The sequence below is a fragment of the Harpia harpyja genome, chromosome 7, assembly GCF_026419915.1.
Source record: "Harpia harpyja isolate bHarHar1 chromosome 7, bHarHar1 primary haplotype, whole genome shotgun sequence".
NCBI classification, from domain to species: domain Eukaryota; kingdom Metazoa; phylum Chordata; class Aves; order Accipitriformes; family Accipitridae; genus Harpia; species Harpia harpyja.
This window is the reverse complement of record NC_068946.1, coordinates 17,564,909-17,589,879: the sequence shown is the minus strand read 5'-3', so window position 1 is coordinate 17,589,879 and position 24,971 is coordinate 17,564,909. Positions and strand designations below refer to the sequence as shown.

At 37.3% G+C, this 24,971-nt stretch overlaps 1 protein-coding gene across 1 annotated transcript in view; it reads left to right on the top strand.

The window, feature by feature from the left end:
• Positions 1 to 4,674: 4,674 nt before the first annotated feature.
• LOC128144185 (sperm-associated antigen 16 protein-like) overlaps positions 4,675 to 24,971 on the top strand; it is a 58,778-nt gene continuing 38,481 nt past the window's right edge. The window contains exons 1-5 of the mRNA XM_052792654.1: positions 4,675 to 4,754; positions 9,437 to 9,483; positions 9,910 to 10,008; positions 15,296 to 15,423; positions 22,290 to 22,427. Coding sequence (XP_052648614.1) covers positions 4,712 to 4,754; positions 9,437 to 9,483; positions 9,910 to 10,008; positions 15,296 to 15,423; positions 22,290 to 22,427 — 455 coding nt within the window. The 5' untranslated portion in view covers positions 4,675 to 4,711. The remainder of the gene's footprint in view (positions 4,755 to 9,436; positions 9,484 to 9,909; positions 10,009 to 15,295; positions 15,424 to 22,289; positions 22,428 to 24,971) is intronic.

Below are 24,971 nucleotides of genomic sequence, written 5' to 3'. Positions count from 1 at the left end.
AACAAGAGTGCTGATGCGTTGGGAAACTGACAATCTTGTTTTCATATGATCTCGACTCAAACCCTTCTTTTCAGAGACTTAGTATATCCTAGATTAATCTATAGAAATATCTGGAAATGTAGTAGAAGATTATACATTGAATGTTCTCTACAGAGTAGAGACAAAATAGTACTACATTTAATAACTTCAGCTTAACTCTGAATGCCAAACCCGTAGCACTTTAGTATTGCTTTTCCTAGCATTCAAAAAAAACCCCCAACAAAACCACCCCCCCCAACAAACAAAAAAACAAGTCCCTCTTTTTTTTTTCATCTGTATTAGCTTTTTTTTACGTTTAAATTATTTGAGAATCATGAGCACCAGCACAGGAGCAAGGAAAGAGGCAGGAATGCACAGCAGGAGGCAGAATAGAAAATTTATTGATTTAAGCTGTCATGGGATCATATTTATTGAAAATCCTACTCCATTTTTTAAAGCACCCCATTCTGTTACATTTAAAGCCCAGCCAGGGTACTATGGCCCCTAAGCTTTGCAAGTGTGACCTTTATAAATATGAAGCCCTGGCATTACAGCTATTACACTGTACTTCATACTGTAGTTACACTCTATTTGGCATTCCTTACATTTTTAGATGAAATTTTTGTTAAAGTACCATCTTTTTGAGACTGTAGTGTTTGTACTTACCAATTCCTTTAATTTGCTTCCTTTATCAAAACTACATTTGGCATGCATCATTACAGCAAAATAATAAAAAAAAAGTCCTGCTTCTCTAGTTTTGGAAAAGTGAATGTATTTCCATATGGTGGCAAAAGTGTTGATACTTTTCAAGAAGGAACATTTCACTGGATACAATGTTCACATCCTTTGGAAACCTGTATGCACCCCCCCCCCAAAAAAAAAACAAACAAAACCCCACCCCGAAACAACCAATCCCCAACCAACAAACCCCAAAAATCTTTTAGGGGAACTCTGGAAAATAAATACATGGAAAACATAAGGATGTATAACTTCCCACTCCCTGTTCCCCACCTGCAATACTCTGAGCATGTACTGCCATCAGTTAAAGAAACTTTCATTGTAAGCTTTTTTTTCATTTCAGAGTCTGTGTTGCAAGTATCCTTGATATGATTCTTAGGATAACTGTTAGCCAAATTCTGCATGTTCCTCTGTTGTTGTACAAGCAGCTGCCAGATGGTAATACGGAGAAAATACATTTAACGTCAGTCACCTAACTGGATGCCAGATGGCACAGCAGAAGTTGGAACAAGATGTTTGCCAACTCATTCTGGCTTCCAGCTGTGGTCCCATGCTCCACCATGACCGTGCGGACAATGACTTCTTGACCGTCACCATGATAGTGCCTTTACAGTGTTCCTGACCACACTATGTGCTCTTTCAAAAAGCTGAATTGATGACATTCCCTTGTCCCTCCTCCCCAAAAGCTGTACTGAAGAACAATGAGAAATGTGTGTGTAAAGTCAGTGGGGCAGATAATTCTTTGCTGGCAGTTTGTCTGTTGTGATGAAGTGCATAAACTGGACCTTTTAGATGCCTTCCTGCAGAGCAGGGAAAGTCACTGAAAGTAGCCTGCATGGACATTCTGGGGGTTTTTTTAACTCAACTTGTCAGAATTGTAGTCAGTTTGCTTGTTGAATTCAGTAGGAGGGGATATTTTGCTCTGAATGAGAGGATAGTCTTGCAATCCTTCAGCTTGTGGTATAAAGCTGGAAGACTATGTGGCCTTTAGGGCTTGGGAGCATGTGCAACACTTCTGGAGCATTCCAGTTTACCCAGTTTTCATGAATGATCTTTTTCAAATACTGTAACTTGTCTGGCTGATATATCTGGCTAAGGTGCATGGCTTAGTCTTTGCTGTGTGAGAAAAGTAAACAGTCTGTCTAATGAAATGCTCAAGCTACAGCAGATGCTGCTTCCATGTCTTTGTCACGAGAAGTTATAGGATACAGCAACAGCATTGGTTATTGCCATTTAGGAGAGGATAATCATTCATAACTCAGACTGTTATGAGGCTATAAAACAGGGTGAATTGGGTGTTTGGAATTCAGCTTAGCAATAACCAAATATAATGTATTTATGGTAGGTGGCTCTCAATAAGGTAGAGAGAAACAAGTTGGCTTGTTATGCCTTTTGGAGGAAAATTATTGTACTATCAGCTCATTTATATAGTCATGATGGGATGACATAAATAGTTTAGAAGTTGCCAACCAAACACTGTTTCCAAACAAAGCTTTAAACCTTTGGAAAATAACCATCAGTGACCAACCGATTCATCTTTAAAAGCAAACAGATGAACTCTATGGGTCCTTCAGGATACTGGCAAATCTCCACATATGCTAGAACTGGTTACCTTCTCATTTCAACCTTTTTTTCATAGAAAGTACCATTGCAATGACCATATCTGACTTTCTTGAAAATGCAAGCCATAGGACATCCTGAACTAGCTGGTGTCTGAATGTAGAATATAACGTTTATGAAAAACTCTGTCACTGCTAAAATCCTCCAGGAAGAGTTTCCATTATACTTTAAAATCAGTCAAATAGTTATTTGTTAAAAATTTGCCCTTTGTTTTTGGTTGTAATTTATTTTGATTTAATTCTCAATATGGTTGGATCTGTTTCTATCTTTGCGTAGCCTTTCTTATCAAATCTATTACCCATGCACTTTGATCAAGCTGTTTAACTATTCCTTGAATAAACCAAGACGACTGAGATCCTTTTGTCCTTCACTATTAATTGTTTTCCAATCTTAATCTTCCCTAAAGCACTTCTCAGCCCTTTTTAAGCTTTCATCAGCCTTCTTCAATAGTGGATACTGTATATTTCCATATTTTAGTGAGATAGAGAAGTCCTGTGAAAAATTTTTAGGCAGAAGTTAGGCCTGTAGAGGCAGATGAAACTCACAGAAGTAGAGAAGGGTACTGCTTAGCATTTTGTTTGTTCAACTCTGTGTAAAGGCTAATAGTAAACCTGTTGCTGAGAGGAGTGGTATTAACTTATGATATTAATCAGCTGTGCTTGCCTGTATGACATAAGTACAGCTACACTTACTCTGTGATTTGTGGTGGAATTGGAACTTCCCTAAGAGAATGAAGCCTTCATTTGAAGCCACCCCAACAGCATTATGACTTTTTTAATCCCATAGTTTTGGAAGTACTGACTCATGGGTGTTGTGCTTTATGATGCCACTTCTGCTTATTCTTTGTTATTTTTTGAGATGCTCTGCTGTAGTTCAGGACTGCTCTATGGGGCTGGATATGGATGAAAGCATGTTGTTCTGGTCACATCACTTTCCTCTGAAGGGAGAAAACCAACCCTGCAAGACAAAAAGAAAGGTATGCCAGCATTTGCCCTCCATCTCTTGAACCCAGATGAGTTCAAGCCCTGACAGATATCAAACTCAACCCAGTGGCAAAGCTGACAATAGAGAATTTATGAAGGAATACAACAGTTCTTGTCACCTTAGCAATGTTGTGATGATCTTGTGCCGAAACACTGTTCTTTTATTACAGTTTGGAGACTTTGACAGTGCCAAAGTACTCATTGTTTCTCAAGAATGTGTCTACAATGGGAGAGGAATGGCAATCCTGTGTGAAGATTTCTGGAAAGAAAATGCTAAAACAATAGTTTCACAGGTAACAGGCCCTCTTGCAGGATTGCATCTTGTTTTTTCAGGCTGAAGACTGGATTGAATGATATAATTCAATTTTACCCACTTCCATCTTCTCTAATCTTCAGACTGTATTTCAATGGTTAGGTTTTTATTTTTTTTAAAGCTTCAAGCAAAACTGGTGCCTCTCTTTTCGGACCAGACATTAGCACTTCTTTTTTTTACCCCCCCCCCCCCCCCCAAGACTTTGGGCATTTATTTTCAGTTACTGTACATGAATTCAAGCACTGATTCTGAATTCCTACTGCATGCAACGCCCATTAACTCAATGGAAATTTGAGACTGGGACTTCTGAGCTTATTTTTTAAAAAAAAGGAACAGTAATTTTTCTGTTGATTCCTGCAGCCTCATCCCAAACTCCTAAGAACCATAACATGTTTTCTCCACAAATGTATAGGATATGGTATGCTTCTTTCCCAAACTTTTGCCTGGGAAAACTCCTGCTCTTAAACTTGAACATACCGCAGGAACTTAATGTAAGCAATCAGTCCCACAGGACTGAGCTCAGGTGAACGAGCAAACACCTGCTTCAGCTACAAAAATGTTTCCTCTAAAGAAGAAATTAGTCCCTTCTTATGAGGTTGAAGCAGTTTTTCCCTCCCTTCTCCTGTTGTTTTCCTTCCATTTAGGAAAATGCAGTATACCCTAGTCAGAAAGGTCCCAGAAGTCAGTGGGGAGGACCCTGAGGGGACACCGAGGCCCGCCCAGGCTTGGCCAGCGACCACCCTGGAAACCTGCAGAATCTCCTCAAGGTCCCCGCCGGGGCCGCTCCCTTTCTAGTAAAATACGTCGAGAAGCTTCGCCTCGGCTTAAAGACAGCACCCGTTGGGACCTCCGCGGGCAACAAACCGAGGTGTGAGTAACGCTAAATTAAAGGAAATTAAATTAAATCGCCGCTGCGTGCCTGCTCCCACCACCGCCCCGCCCCACGGCGGCCGTTGGCCGTGGGACAGGTGTGGGCGCCTCTTCTCGCGAGAGGCCGCCCCTGGCAACGGCACGGCGCGACGGCGGGGAGGCAACGGCCATGGAGGAGGCGGCGGGCTCTGAGGCGTCCTTCTGCCTGCAGAGTATCCTTCCTCCTCCGGAGTATTTTCCTCCTCCTTTTCCTCCTCCTCAGTATTTTCTTCCTCCTCGTCTGAGGCTGGTGGCTAGGGGGTGCGGGGCGCCCCGGGGTCCCGCCGGTTCCCCGCCTCAGGGGGCGAGCGGCGCGGGGGGGCCCGTCTCCTCAGCGCTCCTGCCCTCCTCCCTGTGTGCTTGTTCTCCCCAGGTGGGGGGACCGCGGGGGCTGCCTCGGCGGCAGTTTTTTTGGGGGGGGAGCTGGGGTCGGGCAGGGCGAGAGCCCCGTGCAGCCCTGCCTGTGGCGCTGGCTGCTCGCTGGGAGCCGGGGCAGGACCGTCCCAGCGGGAGACCCGCGGGTTGCCAAGTTGTTTCACAGAGTAAGGGGGGGGGAAAAGCCAAAAAAAGGCCCAGTACCTTGTTGCTTCTTTTTGTGGGTTATTGCCCCTGGAGGCTAAAAAGGGGCAATATGCGGCGTTCAGTGTTTTTTGTTCGTTTGTTTGTTTTTTCCCCACCTGCCGAGACGGTAGGGTCTTGCTCACTTTTAACGTGATGGTTGTTTTCATTGCTGATGGTAAGAGTCCCTGAGTGTCCCCTAGGAAAAGCAGGGTAATTTTATCTTCTTGCTGATGGGGCAGTCTAAGCAAGAGTTAAAATCCTGAAATTAAACACTCTTGTCGCCTGTCTTGTGTTAATTGTTGATCAGTAAATGCAAAATATCTAGGGAGGAGTGACGAGACTTGTTATTAGGACTCAGTCCCAATGTGCTGCTGTAAAAGGTGCTGCTGTAAAAGGTGCTGCTTTAATTCCCCAGTGCCTGCCACACAGAGTAACTGGCTAGATATTCGTGGTTTTGTTTAGTACTGTGTATGACCAAGTTATAAAGATTATGATACAATAACCTAGACATAATTCTATTTGCTGTGGCTTTTAGCAGGGGGAGGAGATCAGTTAGAATTCTCACAACTGAATTGTAGCAAATTATTTTAAGAGTTTATGGCTTTTAAATATGTAGGTTTTGGTCAGACAACCCAAATTCTAGTTTTGTCATTAGATCGGACTAGCTCTGTCTGTTCTCTTCTGTAGCTGTGAGCTGCCAAATCAAGATCTTTCAAGCTTTGTTTTAGAGGCTAAACAATCACAGCTTAAGTGTTAGACCTACCAGTACTTTAGTTTTTCCTGCCTTGCTGGAATTAAGATGTAAGCCAATGTAAAAGCAATTAAAAAAAAAAAAAAAAGGAAGATTGTCCTTTGCAAGCTTGTGCCTCAGTTTTTACCTCCTTGGAACTGTACAGCTGTTTTCACACTGTGTGGTGTGCTTAAAAAAACCACTGCATCAGGATGTGTTAAAAAAAAAAAAATTGTCAGCATTTGCTGGGAAAATACAACAATTTTAAAAATTAATTCCTCTGTTTTATTATGCACCTGGCTATGATTTTTGGAAAAAGGAGGAAAAAAAAAATCAGGATTTTTAAAGTAATATTTTAGTCTGTGTACAGTGTTTGCAATGATGCATTAGTTTAGACCATAGTGGATCACAAGGACAGTCAGGTCAGTAGAAAATTCAGGAAAAAACCACAGTATTTGAAAGTGTTTTACTTATGAAGGGTATACTGCGGTGATGTTTCTATTTGCATTGAAAGATTTGATAAGTGCAGAAAGAAGTAGTTGAGATGGGGGGAGGATCATACAAAAGATAGCTTTAGAAAAAACAGTCTCTGATCAAATCACTAAAGATGGTGTGAAAAATTGCTGGGTACAGTATTTTATTTAAATGTACTTTATTTAAATTAATTTTAAGTTGATAACTACTGTGCTATAAAGTAATGAAGAGCCTTAGGAGTTCCACAGAAATATGCAGAAGTTCAGATCTGGGGCCCCCAACATAAGAAGGACCTAGACCTGTTCAAGTGAGTCCAGAGGAGGGCCATGAAGATGATCAGGGGGCTGGAGCACCTCTCCTATGAGGACAGACTGGGAGAGTTGGGGTTGTTCAGCCCGAAGAAGAGAAGGCTCCAGGGAGACCATACAGCAGCCTTCCAGTACCTAAAGGGGGCCTACAGGAAAGACGTGGAGGGACTCTTTATCAGGGAGTGTAGTGATAGGAAGAGGGGTAATGGTTTTAAATTGAAAGAGGGTAGATTTAGGTTAGATGTAAGGAAGAAGTCCTTTACTGTGAGGGTGGTGAGGCACTGGAACAGGTTACCCAGAGAAGCTGTGGATGCCCCATCCCTGGAAGAGTTCAAGGCCAGGTTGGATGGGGCTTTGAGCAACCTCATCTAGTGGAAGGTGTCCCTGCCTGTGGCAGGGGGGTTGGAACTAGATGACCTTTAAGGTCCCTTCCAACCCAAACCATTCTATGATTCTATGCAGATACTTAGTTTGTACGTAGAATTACTACATATGTAGGGAAATTGTCCCCTGCTTCATATAAAAAATGTTGTACCCAGGTATTCACACTATACAAACATGACCACACTTTAAATTCTCATTCTTTAAAGAGATAATATGTAGTCAGCTAGCTAGTGCAAGGTTATCTTAATCTAATTAAAAAAGGGGCTTTTTAGAACATTACCCTAACTAGTCACTCAATATTACCGTGTCTTATCTTGACTTGCCTGCTGCAAGCATCCTTCTTGCTTTTTCAAACAATAAAGGAAACCTATTCCTCCTGCTTTGCACTCGCACCTTGCTGCTGTTCCCTTTTTCTGATGTAATCAGCAGTTCAGATGAACTTTTCTCCTTCCGAGTCGAAGGAACAAAGTCCAGGACTTCGGAGCTATTTACACTGATGCGAGGACCAAAACGTTCCTGTTATGCTGGGGAGCAGGCAGACAATTAAAAGCTAGCCTGATGCCTGAGTCTCTGATTGTTATCTTGAGTCTGTTGGGTCAGCTCTTGACAGTCGTGTCTCAACATGAGCTATGTTCATCTCAGTTCTCTTTGCTTACCTTGGTGGACCCACATATGGTCCTGAAGTACCATGCTGAGAAAAGATGCACTTGTTGACTGCACAATTTCTATGTCATCCCATTAGAGTCAGAAGAATTAATCCAGATTTCTTCTGGTGTGATAGAGAACAGACTTAGGCCTGTTAAATCTAATAGTTTGGGGGTTCCGTTCTTTTTTTCCCCCCTTATGAAAGAAAGCACATTTTCTGGAGATGAGTTTCTGCATAGTTCAGGTTTTAGAATTAAACATTCAAGAATCAGTCAGGTTAGAAAATGAAGCTTTTGCAGAGAGCGAAATTTGAGATGCAGAGAGGTGGTGACTTGAATTCAAGTCCTGTGTTCTACACCTGTAGTCTGTGATGCAGTAACTTGGGAAGTAAATTTGCGGGCACATGTGTTACAAGCATTTGCTTTCATGTACTAAGCTTGGATAGGAGATTCTTAAGAAGCGTTCATGGCAGTTTCCTATTTATGTATACAATTTTTATAGTTATCATGTAGTTGGAGGTACACAGATATGCTTCAACTTGATTACTGAAAATTATGCCTTTATTCACTCAATGACTTCCCTATTTGGTTTTTTGTTGTTGTTGTTTACAAGAGAAAATGACATCTCTCCATCTTTTATCTTAAACCTCTGAAAAACATCTCTAAAAACCAAATGGTGGTTATCATTTTTTGGGACATGATCTTCAGCTGTTAGCCTTCCAGATGGTTACAATTTAACTGATAGTTTTGTTGATGCTGTGATGCTGGGGTCATGAATGCAGATGATGCTTTTATACATATATTGTACTGTCAGAACTGTAGCAAAAGGCCTGGTTTTTAGGAGAATAATTCAGATTTGGGAAACTTGATTCAAAGCTGGAAAACCATGTATCTTTTTATTTTCCTCGGTGTGTGCAGTACTGAATTGCCAGCTTTTCTTTTCTTTGGAAGTTAATTTCTGGTTTATTTACATGGGTTATTTTTAGGCTAACTGATTTCCTAGGGAAACTGTCAACAGAGCATCTTGCTAAAAATATTTTCATTGTACTTTCACAGGCGGTGAGGCTAGTGGATGAAAAAATGTTTATTTGGGTTTCATTTTACACCATTTATAGTTATTTTTTAATGAAAAGTTTGACTCTAAGGCATTTGGAGGAACTGTAGATAATTTCCAAATTAATTTTTACATTTTGAAAGTTCTTTATCTTTTTATTGTAGCTGTGTTGTAATTATTGAGGCATTTGATCAGCTTCAGTAAATGGTCCTCTAGTATTCAGTGTTTGATTTCAGATGTTCATGTTTGGACATCTGTATATCTGAATTTGATACAAAATGTGATTCTCTGAGAGCTTGAAGCTAGTTATGCTTAGAAGCACAAAGTCTGTGAAAGTCTCAGTGCAGTAAGACCCCTGCAAAAACTGATGATGGGTGAGAGCAGAGTTGAGCTACTGTTTAATTCAGAACAGTGCTTGACTTCTACCTTTGATCCGATGAGGCAAATTTTAATGGTGTTTAAGCCTGCTTTAAAAACTTTGAATTTAAATTCTGTCTCTGTGCACATAGTTTTCACTGGAGCTGGGCTTGTTCACCTAAAGGCTGAAAGAAGCCTTGAAAGTGTGAAGTCTTGTGTCAAAAAGAACAAGGGTGAAGGTGGTGATAACAGATTTATAGATGGTGGGTTTATGATACCTTTTTTTTTTTAAGTTGGAACTCATCACATGCATCAGCTGTTTCAGACTTAACAAAATCTGCAGAATTAACCATAATGGACGACTCTAAAGATGATTATCAGTATGAAGAGGTAATTTACTAAAATGATAATCTTCTGATATATGTGGTAGAGTATTCATGTTTCATTCTTTTGTTTTACTTCATCAGTCACAAAAACATCCTTGGAAAAATGACACGAATCTCCTTTTATAAAGTGTGGTGATGCTAGGCATATCTTTATTTTTCAAGAGAAGATTTAGTGTCAGTTGATTTGTAATGTTTTACTTTTATTTGAAAATGAAATACTTTTTCAAAGATACAGGTATTTCTATTTAGATGTTTTAGCTTATTTATAATGAATATTTCAGTAATATAAATTCTATTTAAATATGGCAAAATATTATTTTAACAAGAACGAGACTATTTTCAGTAGGTGTACTGGGAGTAGAAACGGTTGTATTCTGAAAGAAAGATGTATCAGATACGCTGATACCTAACTTTAAATCCTTTCATCTAGATTCCAGCAGATGATGAATTTAGTCTTCAGGATGATGATGAGGATCTGTCAAAGGCTTTGCAGACTATTCAAGAGCAGGCTGAAGATGCCCAAATTTTAGTAAGAACTTCCTAAACTTTCTAAGACTCTGTCTGTAATTCAGTTGGCATTAGTGGCTTAAAATTTACATATGATAATTTATTTTAATGCTGAAATATTTGTGTAGAAGAGATTGTCTCTTTATTTTTTAGAAGTTTCTAGGGGTAAACAAATGCCACAGTGGAAAAGGCAACTTATGTTTCATGGGTTTCATCTTCCTTTAACTTTTGTTCATTTTATGGAACCATAAACAACCTGATATTGCAAATACATGTAACATATTTAAATTATCTATCTATATAATTATTAATGTTATTACAATGTATCATTATTTTAGGGTTTGTTTCTTTATCTGAATGGATTGAATGAGAGGGTGATCCCTGACACAGGAAAGAAACTGCATATGCTTAAGACCCACAGAAGCTTGTACTTCAATACTTTGCTAAAAAAGATTATTCATATATTGAAAATAAAGAATGGGCTGTTATGCTATGTAAAATCGAAATATTAATGAAATTATCAATCATTTCACACTACTAGTTTTTGACAGTTCTTACATTTACAGTTTGATTTCAAAACAGTCATATAATAGTTCAGAGTTACACAATGGGATTGTTATATTGCATTTTCCAAAATATGATTTACCTGAATTTACTTGCTTATAACAATCTAAAGGAAAAGTGCTTTTCCCTGCTGTTTTTCTAATATTGCCACTATCTTATAGCCTCATCAGTAAGCTATCGTCACAGTCTTTGTTTTGCAAAAGCAAATTATTAATAATGAAAAGATAAAATTATGAATGATTCTTAACATCAAAATGGAGGAAAAATGTGCATTTTCTTCTGCACTAGTGCCTATCAATAGATCAGTTTTGTATTTTAGATCAAACTTTGAATGAAAACTGACAATACCAGAGTGTTAACTGTTATGAAACTGTATGTGCCTGAAAATTAAGGGAAGGTTGGCAGAAGTTTTTAAAACTGAACATGCTTAATGTTAACCGAGTAGTGGAAATTCTTAATGTTCTTTAGGGATAACTGAAGTTATGTCTGTTTTACTGTGTGAGTTGACATTCAAATAAAAAGTGAAACAAGGAAGAATGTTTTTAATCTCTTGATCTTTTGTCAGTGCTATATTTATGTAATCTTTTACCTCTTTATTGTTTTGTTGGACTTTGAGTGGTAGGAAACAATATGCTAATATCTATCCCATTTAATCAAACTGAAGAAAGTGTTACCTTTCCTTAAAACAGAAGAAGAATGGGTGTGCTTAAACTCAAATTTTCTTTGATTTTGTGCTTATACGAATAGATATCTGCCTTCTTGCTTCTTGACTTATTAATTGGAGGCCTCATTTTTTCCATAATTTTGAAATTGAAATAATATTTTCAGCCTTTAGACAAAGTCATGAATAGAAAAATATTTTAATACACTTGCTAGTTCCTTGACAGCTTTCATAATGATTTACTGTGTATTTTGTGAGGGTGAGTGACTAGATTGTTTGATGCTAATTCACTGGAAAGACCAAGTGCTGGAGCAAATGCTTTTGGTGACCCAAGTTAGAAGCACTGTTTCCTGTGAATTAATATTGGATCAATATCCAAACTCTGAGCTAAGAAGCACAGTAGAAGGCTGTCGTCTTCACATGATAAATAATTGGTACACTTTTGCAATTATTAGCTTCTAATCTTGGCTAAAATAGGTTAAATTAGGTAACAACCATATCCTGGAATAGCTGCTCTGTGATAAACAGTTTTAAGTGACTGTGTATATTTGCTGTTCATAGTAACTTTTCTACCTAAACCCGTATTAAGGATTGCATTTCAGTACTAGATGCAAATCTTTTTGTTAAGGAAAAGAAATTATATAGAGAAGGCAGAGATCAAGTGAGCATCCAGAAAGTGATCTGCCAAATGCAGATACTATAAATATCCACAGTTTCTCTATTGAGTAACTACAGGTTTTTTACGCTCTGTTAAAAAGGTCAAGTATAACCAGTGAAATCCAAATTATTTTCAGATTTCCTTCTAAAGTAATTAGCACTAATTACTAAATTAAGAAAAGCAAACATAAGCAAATGAGAGGTGATGCTATTCACCTTTTAAAAGAAAATAATTGGTGTGTAGGAATTAAAGCTATGTTTCTACAGGGGATATTGAGGCACGTTTTCTCTCCTTCTGGATCTCTGCATGTGTGCAGTAGAACTACTGGTCTTTAAGAAGTTTGGTGAGGCTCCCTCAACAGTTACAGTTCATGTTTTTGTTTGGATCCCAACAATGGCAGCTGATTCAAAATACAGCTGTGCTGGGCAGCATATGCTTTGGATAGCAGTGATTCTGCCTCCTGTTCTAGTCATCATTTTTCCTTTTCAGTCACAAGTCATGATTTTTTTTCTGTTGTCCTTGTTTTGAGGCATTGTAAAGTAATATAAATTATTTTTTAACACAAGGAACAGATTATTTTGCATATGAAAGAAAATCTTCAGCTGATAGGGACCCTAGGAGAAGGATGCAGAATTTCTGGAAAACCACACACACAAAAGAAAGTTGGCTGAAATGCTTTCTTCAGTAGTTACAGCTATTACACTTCCATTCCAGGATCTTTATTTTCTTAATATCCCCAATGATACTCCGAAATCACATGGCCCTTCATTAACGTTATATTCTATGTAGGTTTGAGTTATAATTTGTTTGATCATGTTAAAAATCTTTGAATTATCTTTTTTAGTTTAGTAAGTTTTGCAAGAACATCTCATTTTATTTTCCAGAGAAATTATTAATTTATTTGGTGTTAATCTTTCTTCATTTGACAGAAATTTTTGTGAGTATTGTGGAAGTCCTTAAGGTTAAGCTTTTAGCAATTATTTTATTTTACTGGCCATATGTGCAGTCCTTACACTCAAAATATTTTAAAGATTTTAATTAAAAAATAAATATTTAACCAAGAAATATTTAACAAATATTTAACAAAGCAAATATTTAGGTTTTTTATTTTGATTTAATGGTCGGAATCCTTTAATAAGATGTTTTTGTCTATATAGCTTCTATAGGGTGTCTCTTTGCACCACATTAATTAATTAGTAGATTGTATTTTCCCCATTTCTAAATAGGTAAATATATTAAAAAAAAATACTGTTATCCCATTCTATGGGTAGTCATCCAAGGTTAATATTAAATTAAAGAAAGTTGCTAGCCTAGTATTACTCGAAGTCTGCAGAAGAGCTAGGAATTTAATTCTGGTTTCCTGAGGCCCTGTTCCAATACCGTGCCTGTTAGACTGCATTCATTTTTCCCTATATTGTTCCCTGCTTGAGCTTCGGTTCCTGAAATGATTCTCAGTGCTAGTATCTAGCTAATAAATTCTCTTCTGCACAGATGAAATGAATTCCTATCATATTTCCATTTACTAAGGGAATCAAGCTGTGTCATTTCTTCCGAAGACTGGCTTTAGAGATGCATTTAGGAAACTACAAGCAACAATATTAGATATTTGCCTCACTTAGGGTAAAGAAAGAAAAGAAGCAAGAAAAGGGATGCAGCTGCATGTCTGCAGATGGACTCTTTTTGGTTCTTGTATTACCACAATTAGAAAATAGAGCTGTCTGATGTACTGTATCTCTAGTAATGAAAATATGCTAAATATTACATTGCACTTGGCATATTGTATTATTCATAATATAGTGTTACATGGCCTTGATCATCCATGTACAATTCTTTCTGTTTATATTAGGTAGGTTGCTTGGATTAAACACAACATTTTCTGTATTACACAAAATGGCTATGAGATTTTTCCAGTGTTTTTATTTTACCAGGAGAAATGCCTTTATCTCCAGGTAATTTATGCAGTCATGTTAATAGATCTCCCACTAAGGACATGAATAAGCCATAAATGAATGGAGTTATCAAAAATCCCTGGCCTACAGATTCTTTTTTGAATGGATGGAGAAAATAATTTGCAGTCACAGCCTTTAGCATGTCTTGATGAATATCTCACTGGAATTTTTTTCAGTTTTGTTAGTGCTGAAATGAAGAAAAGAAGGTAGGCATGTGTGGAAGCTGTTTCTGCTTCTTGTCTCTTCTCTATAGTGGTATCTCTTTTTTTTTAATAATACGTGGCACACGTTATCGTAGAATCTGAGTTTCTTTCAAGAGTGTGCTGAGTGATAGTTGTCGAGCCCAGGTTTGTTCTGTCATCCTCTCACCAGGAGGCAGGCATGCCCAGCGCAGTATCTTATCTTAGATAGTAGCCTGCATTGTTGAGCAAGTCCATTGTAGCATTGTGCCCATGTGGAGTTCCCAAATGCCGAGACCCTCATATTTAGGAATGTCAAGTTGCTGTAATCCATTTGCAGTCTGAATGAATTAAGGGCACCTCTTTGACTGCCGAGTTGTGGCAGTCTCTCTCATCTGGTTATATTTGAATGCATTTTGTGGGGGAGTAGTCTCAGACTAGGTTGTATTTTTACTTTTCTCATACCTCCTTGCACCTTGAAATCTTTCTGGGAGAGTTTAGTATCAAGCTATGCACTGAGGGGGCTGAATGGGGTTGAGTGAAGGAAAGAAATTTGCATTGCAACAGAAAACTGTGAAAGGGATTTTCTTTTTCTCCATAGTAGGATTGTTCTGGTTTGTTTTGATTCTGCTTTTGGCAACTGTGCTTGACCCATGAGCTGATCTTATCTGAATAGCTGTCTATCTCGATGGCACTGGAGGAGCTGCATGTGAAGCCTAGTGTACCATCTGCATTCTGCTAACACTTGTAGCAATGTTGTCTGGCAGCTTTATTCAGTGTCTGCATATGGATGTTGAGAAGAAAGAGGAGAATTGATCTTTGTGATACTTCTTAAGAGATCTGATGATGGAGATGCAGTTCTTTCCGTGTCTCCACTGCATGCATCATTACAAAAAGAATATAAGCCATTTTACTGTCACCTTGGACTTTTGCATTTTTCATTAGATGAAGTACTGATTTTTCTCATCAGTAGTTTTTAAAGTTGCTGAAGGATGCAGGAGTATGAGAACTAACATTTTCTCCCTGGTTGGTGACAGAAGATCATCCATCAGTTTAAATAGTTTCAAGTCAGGTTCAGAATACTTGTTTAAATCAGGTGATTTTTGAGTTAGCTTCTCTATAACCTTTCACAGACCTTGACATTGGAAGGATCAGTGATTAAAGTGATCAATAAAGACAAGGGAAACATTCAGCTGTACTTCAGTAGATCTGTGACTTTAAATGACTTCAGAAATAGAAGGTATGATAATTACATTTTTCTTGCAGGTTTAATAACAATTATCGAATTTTTATTTCAGGCTTTGCAGTCAGTTCTGACTTGTGAGAAATCAGTGTCTGAAATACCTGAAGCAATGGATGATTTCTTCTGCAATTTCCTGGTCAGATTGGGAATGTCCAGAACCCTTGACTGCTTCCAGACTGAATGGTAAAATATTTTAAGTGACTGTGTTAATTTGAGAATTAGGAAGTAGATGCTCAGGATGCTAGTATTTCCAGTATTTCAGGACATATTTCCAGAAAACCCTTCTGAGTACAAGTCATTCTTAAATACGTAGTGTTTTACCAAATAATTATATTCATGTTGAGAATGAGGATGCAAACTATTGTTTTAAGGAAAGACTTTCAAGAAAGCTGACTCCAGGGAGCTCCTAAACAGGTACCTTTTAAGGACTGTATGCATTTTGCCTAACTCTAGACATTTACAAGCCTGAAGTGGTCACCTGAGGCTGCTTTTGTGACCAGTGAAGAGAAATACTCATTTTCAGGATGCAACTCATCTAAGTTCTTTAAGCCATCTGCTTTAAGACAAAATGAATTAAATTACATTTTTTTCAAGTGTATTCTGCTTTCCACTGACTACCAATGAAAACTAAAACCAGCTACAGTGCAGAAGGCATCACTGAATCACATGAGTCCAATGCAAAATGACCAGCATTTCACTTCAGCAGTGCTGAGAAATCATGTGGGTTTGTGATTTTCTTCCTTTCCAGAACATGGGTGCCTGCTTAAAAACTGAATATTTTGTAGTATGCTATAGTATTTGCACCTTTAATTGTTTGGGTGTGTTTGGACATTCATCATAGCTACCTTGTGTTTTAAGTAGCATAATTAAAATTTTTGATATTTGGTAATTTTTGGTACATCAGTCAAAATAATATGATTGGTTAGTTTTTTCTTTCTTTCATATAGTAATCAGAAGAGTAAACTCTTGAGCTGTTGCTGTCTTCTTTTTCTCAGCTTATATAGATTGCAGGGATTTTGCCCATATTTTGTGCAGAAGTTTAAACATGCAGCTTAGTCTAAATACTCCACTCCCTCCACTGCTCTCTTTATATACAGAATCTTGCAGGATGTATACTTTTTTTAATATTGATTAAGAATATTGCCAGGAATGTTGCAAAGCTTGAAAGGAGAGCTGAATTATTTTGGAGCAAAAGATGACACTTGTCATAATGTTCTATTGAAATACTTTCAGTTAGAAGATTGCTTTGAATGTGCAAGTTACATAAGAAAGATTCTGAAAAGTGGAAACACCTCTTTTTGAATTACCTTGTAGGCAGTCTTTAAACATCAGAGGTTCTCAGATTTTTTTAATAAGGCCTTTTGAAATTGTTTAATTTGAAAATTAGTGAATTTGAAAAGTTAGAAACATCTTATTTTTTCCTACAAAAGCCTTGAAGCTTTTAAATTTTCTTAGAAATATTCTCTAATGGGGAATCATTGCTGTCATTTGCAAGGCTCTGGTCTTATTAGCGTAGAGCTCACCAATCAGGCGTTGCTTTTGGAATTAATAATGATCTGCTTTTTGGTAGCATAACAGTGCCACTTAAATGATTCCTTAGAGAAGAGCACTATAGTTCTGTATTCTTTTTCGATGAAAGAACTGATATGAATAGCATTAAGTTCTGAAGTTTAACAGTTTTTATGCTAAAAGATAATTAATACTAAACAGATATAAATAGTGACCCTTTTATGAAACTACAGCTTTCTTTGAAGCACTTACAGTCTGAATTTATATCAATGGCAAAATTCAAATAGCTTTTTAACAGAGCAAGTGCAGGTCTTAGCAGGCCATATCTTGTAAATCCTTAGCTATACATATATTTTTTTTCTCTGTAAGTAGTATTTTTAATTTCAGTAACATTACAAATGAGCTCAGCATGTCAGGATCTAATCTTACTGTATTGAGACTTTTTCTGCATTAATACCTTATTTCAAAATGTTTCATGTTGGTTTGAAACAGATAATTTACAATATTAATGAAAGTGAGAGCAGATTAGTGTACTCAGGTTCCTCATTATGTATTGGGACGACACTCTTGCTCTCATGCTGTGGTGATCAAGTACTAATGGAATTTAAAATGAGAAATTAATTAACGTAGAGAAGATTTATCAAAAGGCTTGCTTTGAAATAATTGTCTGTCTGAGATCTAAAGGTCACTTAAATTGGACCAAATTATCTGTGTTTATTTCAGAGTTTGAGAAAACATTCTGTTACTGTCCAGCTGTATAAAATGTCATGACTTGATTAAGTTTTATTTTAAGCCAAACCCACTCTTTTTCTATGATGTAATGAATAATTTTATCACACTTGCAGTGACTTTTTTTTTCCTTATGTACTTTTTTTGCACGTACACTTTTTTCTTCCAGTTATAATTTAAGGAACTTTAAATTAGACTTAAATTACTTCTAGAATATCTAATTTACCATTAAATTTTCTATCATTTTGATATACAAGACTTCATAGTGCTTTTGTTGCTTATCAAAGTTATTGGATTGACAGCTTTGGAGTATGAAGTGCAAGGGCTGATCAACTGTAAATTCATGTATCTGACAGTCTATACCTCCTAATCCCAAAGAGCTCAGTGCTGCTGGCAGCATGTTGCCAGTCTGATGAGCAGATGAATCATTTGCTGTTCACACATGTGCACGGAGCTATCACTGTGATTAGTTAATACACTCATTGGACTGGTAATCTCTGACTAAGTGTCCTGGTTTCAGCTGGGATAGAGTTAACTGTCTTCCTAGTAGCTGGTACAGTGCTGTGTTTTGAGTTCAGTATGTGAAGAATGTTGATAACACTGATGTTTTCAGTTGTTGCTCAGTAGTGTTTAGACTAATGTCAAGGATTTTTCAGCTTCTCATGCCCAGCCAGTGAGAAAGCTGGAGGGGCACAAGAAGTTGGCACAGGACACAGCCAGGGCAGCTGACCCAAACTGGCCAACAGGGTATTCCATACCATGTGACATCCCATCCAGTATAGGAACGGGGAGTGGGGGCAGGGATTCGCCGCTTGGGGACTGGCGGGGTGTCGGTCGGCGGGTGGTGAGCAATTGCACTGCGCATCATTTGTACATTCCAATCCTTTCATTATTTCTGTTGTCATTTTATTAGTGTTATCATTATCATTATTAGTTTCTTCTTTTTCTGTTCTATTAAACCGTTCTTATCTCAACCCACGGGTTTTGCTTCTTTTCCTGATTTTCTCCCCCATCCCACTGGGTGGGGGGGAGTGAGTGAGCGGCTGCGTGGTGTTTAGTTGCTGGCTGGGGTTAAACCACGACACTAAGTGTTCCTAGAGACCTGGCAGTGTTTCAGCTTGTGAGCAAAAGGAAAGCTGCAGACTAATTACGGAAACATGATTTGAAAATTCTTTTCCGTTTGATGTGGTTAAAATTATGAATAAACTTACGTGACCAAGCAAGGTTAAAAGCTATGTCTGTATTGTGTATGCCTTGCAAAGATTGCCTGGGTTGTGCATAACGGAGCACATGCAACAAAGCTACTGTGTCTTCTCTGAGTATAAAGGTAGACTCATTACAAAAAAATTCCCTTTTGCAGAATGAAATAAAATGGATATACGTTGTGATCCTCCATGTCACAACTCCCTGAAGACAGTGGAAACAATCTGCTTATTTCAGGCAGACCTGAGTTTCCTCTGCTCTCTGTCCTCTTTGGCCTGGAAGTCATGGTCACATTAATGTACATTGTGCTCTGAGTTCTTAAATCCTGAGAGAAACGAGGGTTATCAGTTCCAGGACAGCATCACACTAAAACAGGTTCAGTTTTTGGATTAGAACTGGCTCAGAACACAAGTGAAGTAACCTCAAGTTTGGTTTGTGAAAAGCCATGTGGACATACCTACTTTCTTGCCTATTGGCAAGCATAACATGATAATATAAATGTTCTACTTCTATGCCGTAATAGATTGGAGCACACTAGGGCAAAAAGGTGCTTTATTTTTCTGTGCTCATTTCTTTCTCAGCCTTCTGTTGAAACAGTTTAAGAGGTTATCAATTGGAATGATAATTTTCAGTAAGAAGTTCCTGTAAAAGCTAAAACTTGAAATTTTAATCCCTGAATACATCTCTAGGTGAGTTATCCCTCAGTAAAGGATTACCCTGAGCTACATATCAGTTAGTTTATTGCAGGTCCTCTCTTCAACCTGTTTCCTTTAGGACTCTTAGAAACTTGAATTCAGTGTAATGTATATAGTAACAATGTATTATTTTTAGTCGGTCTGCACTGGGCTTTGATCATAAAATCATAGTTGACCATCTGTTCCTTAGGTTTCCAGATTCTTGGTTAATTTTAAAGTGTGATTCAAAAGTAATAACTCAGTTGTTCTGAAAAGCTTAGAAAAATACCTGTGTGTGCATGGAACTAATTTAATTTGCAACACAGTTCCCTTCTGTAATGGAAAGAAGTGAGAACAGCAGCTATTTGGCAGTTGGCTAGGCATGTAGGAGTTCTGTAGGTTTTACAGGACTAGGTTCATGAAAGATAATGAGCTTTCACAATGCAATTTTGTTGTGTGGTTTTCTATTTCATTTCTGCTACATGCACAAAAGCCTTCATTTTTAGTAGTGTTCTTAGACAAGGGCATAGTGAATTTATTGGTATTAATTGTATTTCATTAAAATTATCTTTCAGAGTTCTTAGCTCTGCTGGAGGCTAAGTTCATCAATTATCCATGTCTGATGTGTCTTTGTGCAGAAACTTGATGGTTTTCATGAGATGCAGTTAGGGCATTCAGTGGAGAAACTTTTCTGGCAGATGAAGGAGTATGTAGAGTTGTGATCATCTGCAATGAGAAGTGCCCTTATTTGTAATATTTCCAGTAGGAATTGTACCTGCTCATCAGTCAATGTTTATTTGAAAAAACAAAAGAAAAAAGACTAAGCTTCTTTCTCAGTATTAAAGCCTGTTGCTACTGTAATTTGCTTAAGAAAATGGAGTGATTATAGAATGAATTTTGCTTTGGACATGTTCAGTTTAACTTTTCAAAAACCTTTCATCTACTGGTGGTGAATGTGGGTGACCGCTTAATTCATAGGCATGAGCATTCCTAGAATTGTCCACAGAACGCAGATAAGTAGTATTTGGACATAAGAGTTTCTAATATTCCCCTTAATTCTTTTAGAAGATGTTAAGTACAAGTTGTTGTCAAGTAAGAATCCCTTATTCTACAAACACTTTTTGTTTCTGCAACATGTTTTATTGATCTAGGAATGCTGTGCTTACTGTCAAGTTTCAAATCTGCTGCTTGTGTCCAAGTGCAAGAGATAGCATTTAGTATAGTTTTATCTCTGATTACTGCTGTTCTTTTCATACTTCCTTATTACTTGGAAAAAAAGTAATGCACAGATTCAATGTATTTTTCACCTGAAAAGGCAAATACTGTTCATATTACTCCTCCTAGTGAGTTCCCACCCAGAATATCTTCCAGCTACAGTCAAGATCAGCAGGGAAGAAGATTGTGGGACTATAGTCTTTATCTGATATAAATTATTTATAGCTCCACTGAACCTATGCTGAACTGATATCATAGCTTGTCCTGGTTTCAGCTGGGATAGAGTTAATTGTCTTCCTAGTAGCTGGTACAGTGCTATGTTTTTGAGTTAGGTATGAGAAGAATGTTGATAACACTGATGTTTTCAGTTGTTGCTAAGTAATGTTTAGTCTAAAGTCAAGGATTTTTCAGCTTCTGATGCCCAGCCAGTGAGAAAGCTGGAGGGGCACAAGAAGTTGGGAGGGGACACAGCCAGGGCAGCTGACCCAAAGTGGCCAATGAGGTATTCCATACCATGTGATGTCACATCTAGTGTATAAACTGGGGGGAGTGGGGGCGGGGGGATTGCAGCTTGGGGACTAACGGGGTGTTGATCAGCGGGTGATGAGCAATTGCATTGTGCATTACTTGTACATTCCAATGCTTTTATTATTACTGTTGTCATTTTATTAGTGTTATCATTGTCATTATTAGTTTCTTCTTTTCTGTTCTATTAAACTGTTCTTATCTCAACCCATGAGTTTTACTTTTTTTCCCGATTTTCTCCCGCATCCCACTGTGGGGGGGGGAAGTGAGTGAGCGGCTGCGTGGTGCTTAGTTGCTGGCTGGGGTTAAACCATGACATAGCTACAGTAGTGCACAATGTCATTGTCTTCAGTTGGTCTATAAAAGTTCATATTCATGAGTATTCTTAGCTTTCATTGACATCCTACCAAAAGATGGATAGTCCTAAAAGATACGAGACTGACTGAGTAGACTTTATGGCCAGGGCTTATAGAGATTCCTAGGTTGCTACACAGCATTACATGCTGCTCCAGATTCTCTTTTACTTCTCAAAATGCAAGTTAGTCTGTACAAGTATTTAACTAAAGTAGCCTTCAGACTTCTACATCAGGGAATCATGTTTTCTTAGGGGCTAGTAAAATAGGTAAATATTGGTAAATATAATTAAATAAGGAGAGGGCAACATAAGTAAACAGGAAGGAATGAAGACATTTCCCTAGGTGAACTCAGTATTCCATGTTGAAGATAGCTCATAGAATCGTTCATCCAGGTTATCTGCAGCTTTGTCATCTTATTTGAGTCCTCAGAAAAAAAATAAATCTTGCATGTATTGGAGCACATGAGATAAAAAAGACTGTGAGTATATACAAATGTTATTTGAACAAGAATATTTTTTTTATCTGTCTTTTATTTAAGCTATTTGGAAGAAAGGAAGGGAAAGAACAATTGTTTAAATTGAAGTACTGTGTTATACAGGACATGTCTTTTGACTATTATGAACAATAATACATTTTAGAGTGAAAAGCAGTGAAATAGAACAGTGTGGTAGCATAGTACTGATGCTAATTGTTAATGATCATAAATGGTAAATGCCTTGAGACGATAAATATCTTTGTGATTCTAGTTTAGGTAAATGCTAGCATGAGAAGGGAGACATTAGTGAAGTGAGAAAAAGGAAACATGGAATAAAAAATCTCTCTGTTTCTTTTCTACTAGGTATGAACTTGTACAGAGAGGTATGTTCACAGCCAAAGATATTGGATTGGTTCCAACTGTGTATACCCGCAACCAGCAACTTGAGGCTGATAATATGCGTTTGAGGAAAGATTTGGAAAACTATAAACTTGCTGCAAAGTATGTTGTTTGGTCTTAATGAAACTTTGATATACAGTAGTAAATGGCCAGATAAAGTAAACCCAAGTACTTAATGGAAATAAGAAGTTCCTGTTTGTTATGCTGGCTGCATGTATTTTTACTTCTAGGTGACACTTATAATTAAAGTTCATGTTTCTCAGCTCTATTAGAAACCTAAATCTTAATTTCTTTTATTTGTATTTACTGGGCTATAGAAAATAATTTTCAATATATGGTAATCACAACAGATTACTACAAAGAATCATGACAGTATAATATGTAGAACTAAAAAATAAATGGTTATATGCATTTTGTATTAAAATACAGTACTATAAATTGCAGATACCACAAAAGATCAACATAGGAAAAAAATCACTATACACTTCTTTTTTTTTTTTTTTTTTAATTGCAAAAAATCTGTCACTCTGGCCCTAGTGGTAAATAGTATGTCAATGTAAATTACCATCATTGATTATACTTGTGTGTACATTGTAGTAGTTGATTTTACAAGTCAGTTGTACTTCAGTCATAAGAGAGTTAAAATATTTAGCCTATATGATGGAGAGATGCAATAATGAACTACATGTAATATAGCTTTTTCTGAAGAATGGTATGTCTTCACATGTATGTGTTCATTGAGAATTTACCCTGAGACCTAATAATGCACTCACTTCAATTTTGCCAGTGCATAGTTTTAAAATATGGAGCTGTAAAAAAAAAATGTTAACTCCATCTCTTTGATTTTCCTCAAGATTGCTCAAGCTATTAATTTTCATTTAGATTGTTCCTTTATGTGAAAAATAGCTACTCAGATCTTAGATAATCATTGCTGCTGATAATAATGATAATCAAATTATTTTCCAATGACAATGATTTATTACATTTTAAATTAATAAATTAATTGGCCAAAGTCTAATAGTTAAGTAAACAGCTCTAATAATCAAGTCAAATAATGTGTAGTCTATATATATTGTTGCACTGGGAGATGGGCCATACTGAAAGCATTCCTTTATTTTAATCTGCAGTTTCTTTGGACAATGGGTAGTTAGGGATTGTGTGTCTCATTTGAGTGGGAGAGTAAGAAGCAGTAATGTGTAGTAAAAGAAGGAAAGATAAAATCTGGCCCTCCTGAAACTTATTATTGTCAGTAGTAATTTTAAGAGGCTTTCCTTTCTTTTTTTTCCTACCTTTTTTCTTCCCCCCCACCCCCCCCGTATGAAGCAGAACATGCTATTACAAGATAATCTGAATGGATTATGACTTGGTAAGAGTTTTCCTGGGTTTGTTGCATTGCTACATGATTGTTTCAGAACATAAAGCTCCAAACCATTTCACCAAAACCATGGTCATGAATGAGCTGGGTTTTTCCCATAAGAATGTCTATATACTCTATGGGGTGCCAGAAAATTTTTTGTACCAGATGTCTAGTTAAAAGGCTGAAAGATGACATGATAATGTGCAACAGGAAGAAAGCAGGAGAGGGAAAAGACATCGTGAGTATGCTATGTTCCTACAGGCTATCTGTTAAATAAACTCCCAACACTCACTTAAGTGAACTGTGCTAAAAAAATAAATCAATCCATGAACTGAAACTGTGCCCTGCTTTTTCACATTCCAGTGTTTGATGAAACCTAAAATAGTAGTGTTGTGGTGGTAAACACATGAGTCATGTCACCTGTTCGGTATTCCAGAGAGGGCAGTGAGATATAGGACAATTCTATATGACAAATTAGAAGTGGGTAAATTGTGTTCATTGGCATTTATTCTTAAATACTGCACTTATTCTGCATGTACCTTCTTAAAACACTATTAAAATTAGTCCTCCTTTCTCCATTTGTAGGGAGAGCTTTATTTTCAGTCTTTCTGCTAATACTAGAATGGAATATATAGAGATGTGAAACTTGGTTTGTGCTAGTGGTCACTACATTTTTCAACCTTTTTATTTCAAATAACTTTCAAAGTTTTCACTGATACTAATGTTAACAGTTCAGCACTTCTGTGACATTCATTTCACTTTGCTTTGAATAATTTCTGAATTAAACCAGTACTGTTTCTGGAATAATGGGTGAAACTGAGCATTTTCGCTGTACGTACCATGAGTTACAGTGTTCCTTTGTGTCTTTTGGATAAACCCTCATCATAATACTCTATAATAAATCCATTTACTGTAGTGACCATTAACAGCATTTTTTCTTGTTCATACATTCAATAACTGGAGTCAGTACCCTTGCTATGATAAAGCAAATATTCCAGCAGGAGCCAAAATTACTTGGAGGACAATTGGAGTTGAGAAAGAATTCACCAGCTAATGCTGAAAACAAAATGCCTAAGAGCACTGAAGAAATGCTGATTTGACTGGTTAGAAACCAAGGGTTTGTAAGCAAAGAAGGTCTCATATTTTGCTCTGTGGATTAGTCAGAAAACTTTCATTGTGGGATACAGTGCTGTGATGAAGAAAGCTTTCAATTACATTTAGTATTTCTGAGCTTGGTACTCTTGCCATCTTGCAGAAGAGAGATGTTATTTGGGACTGAGACAGTATGG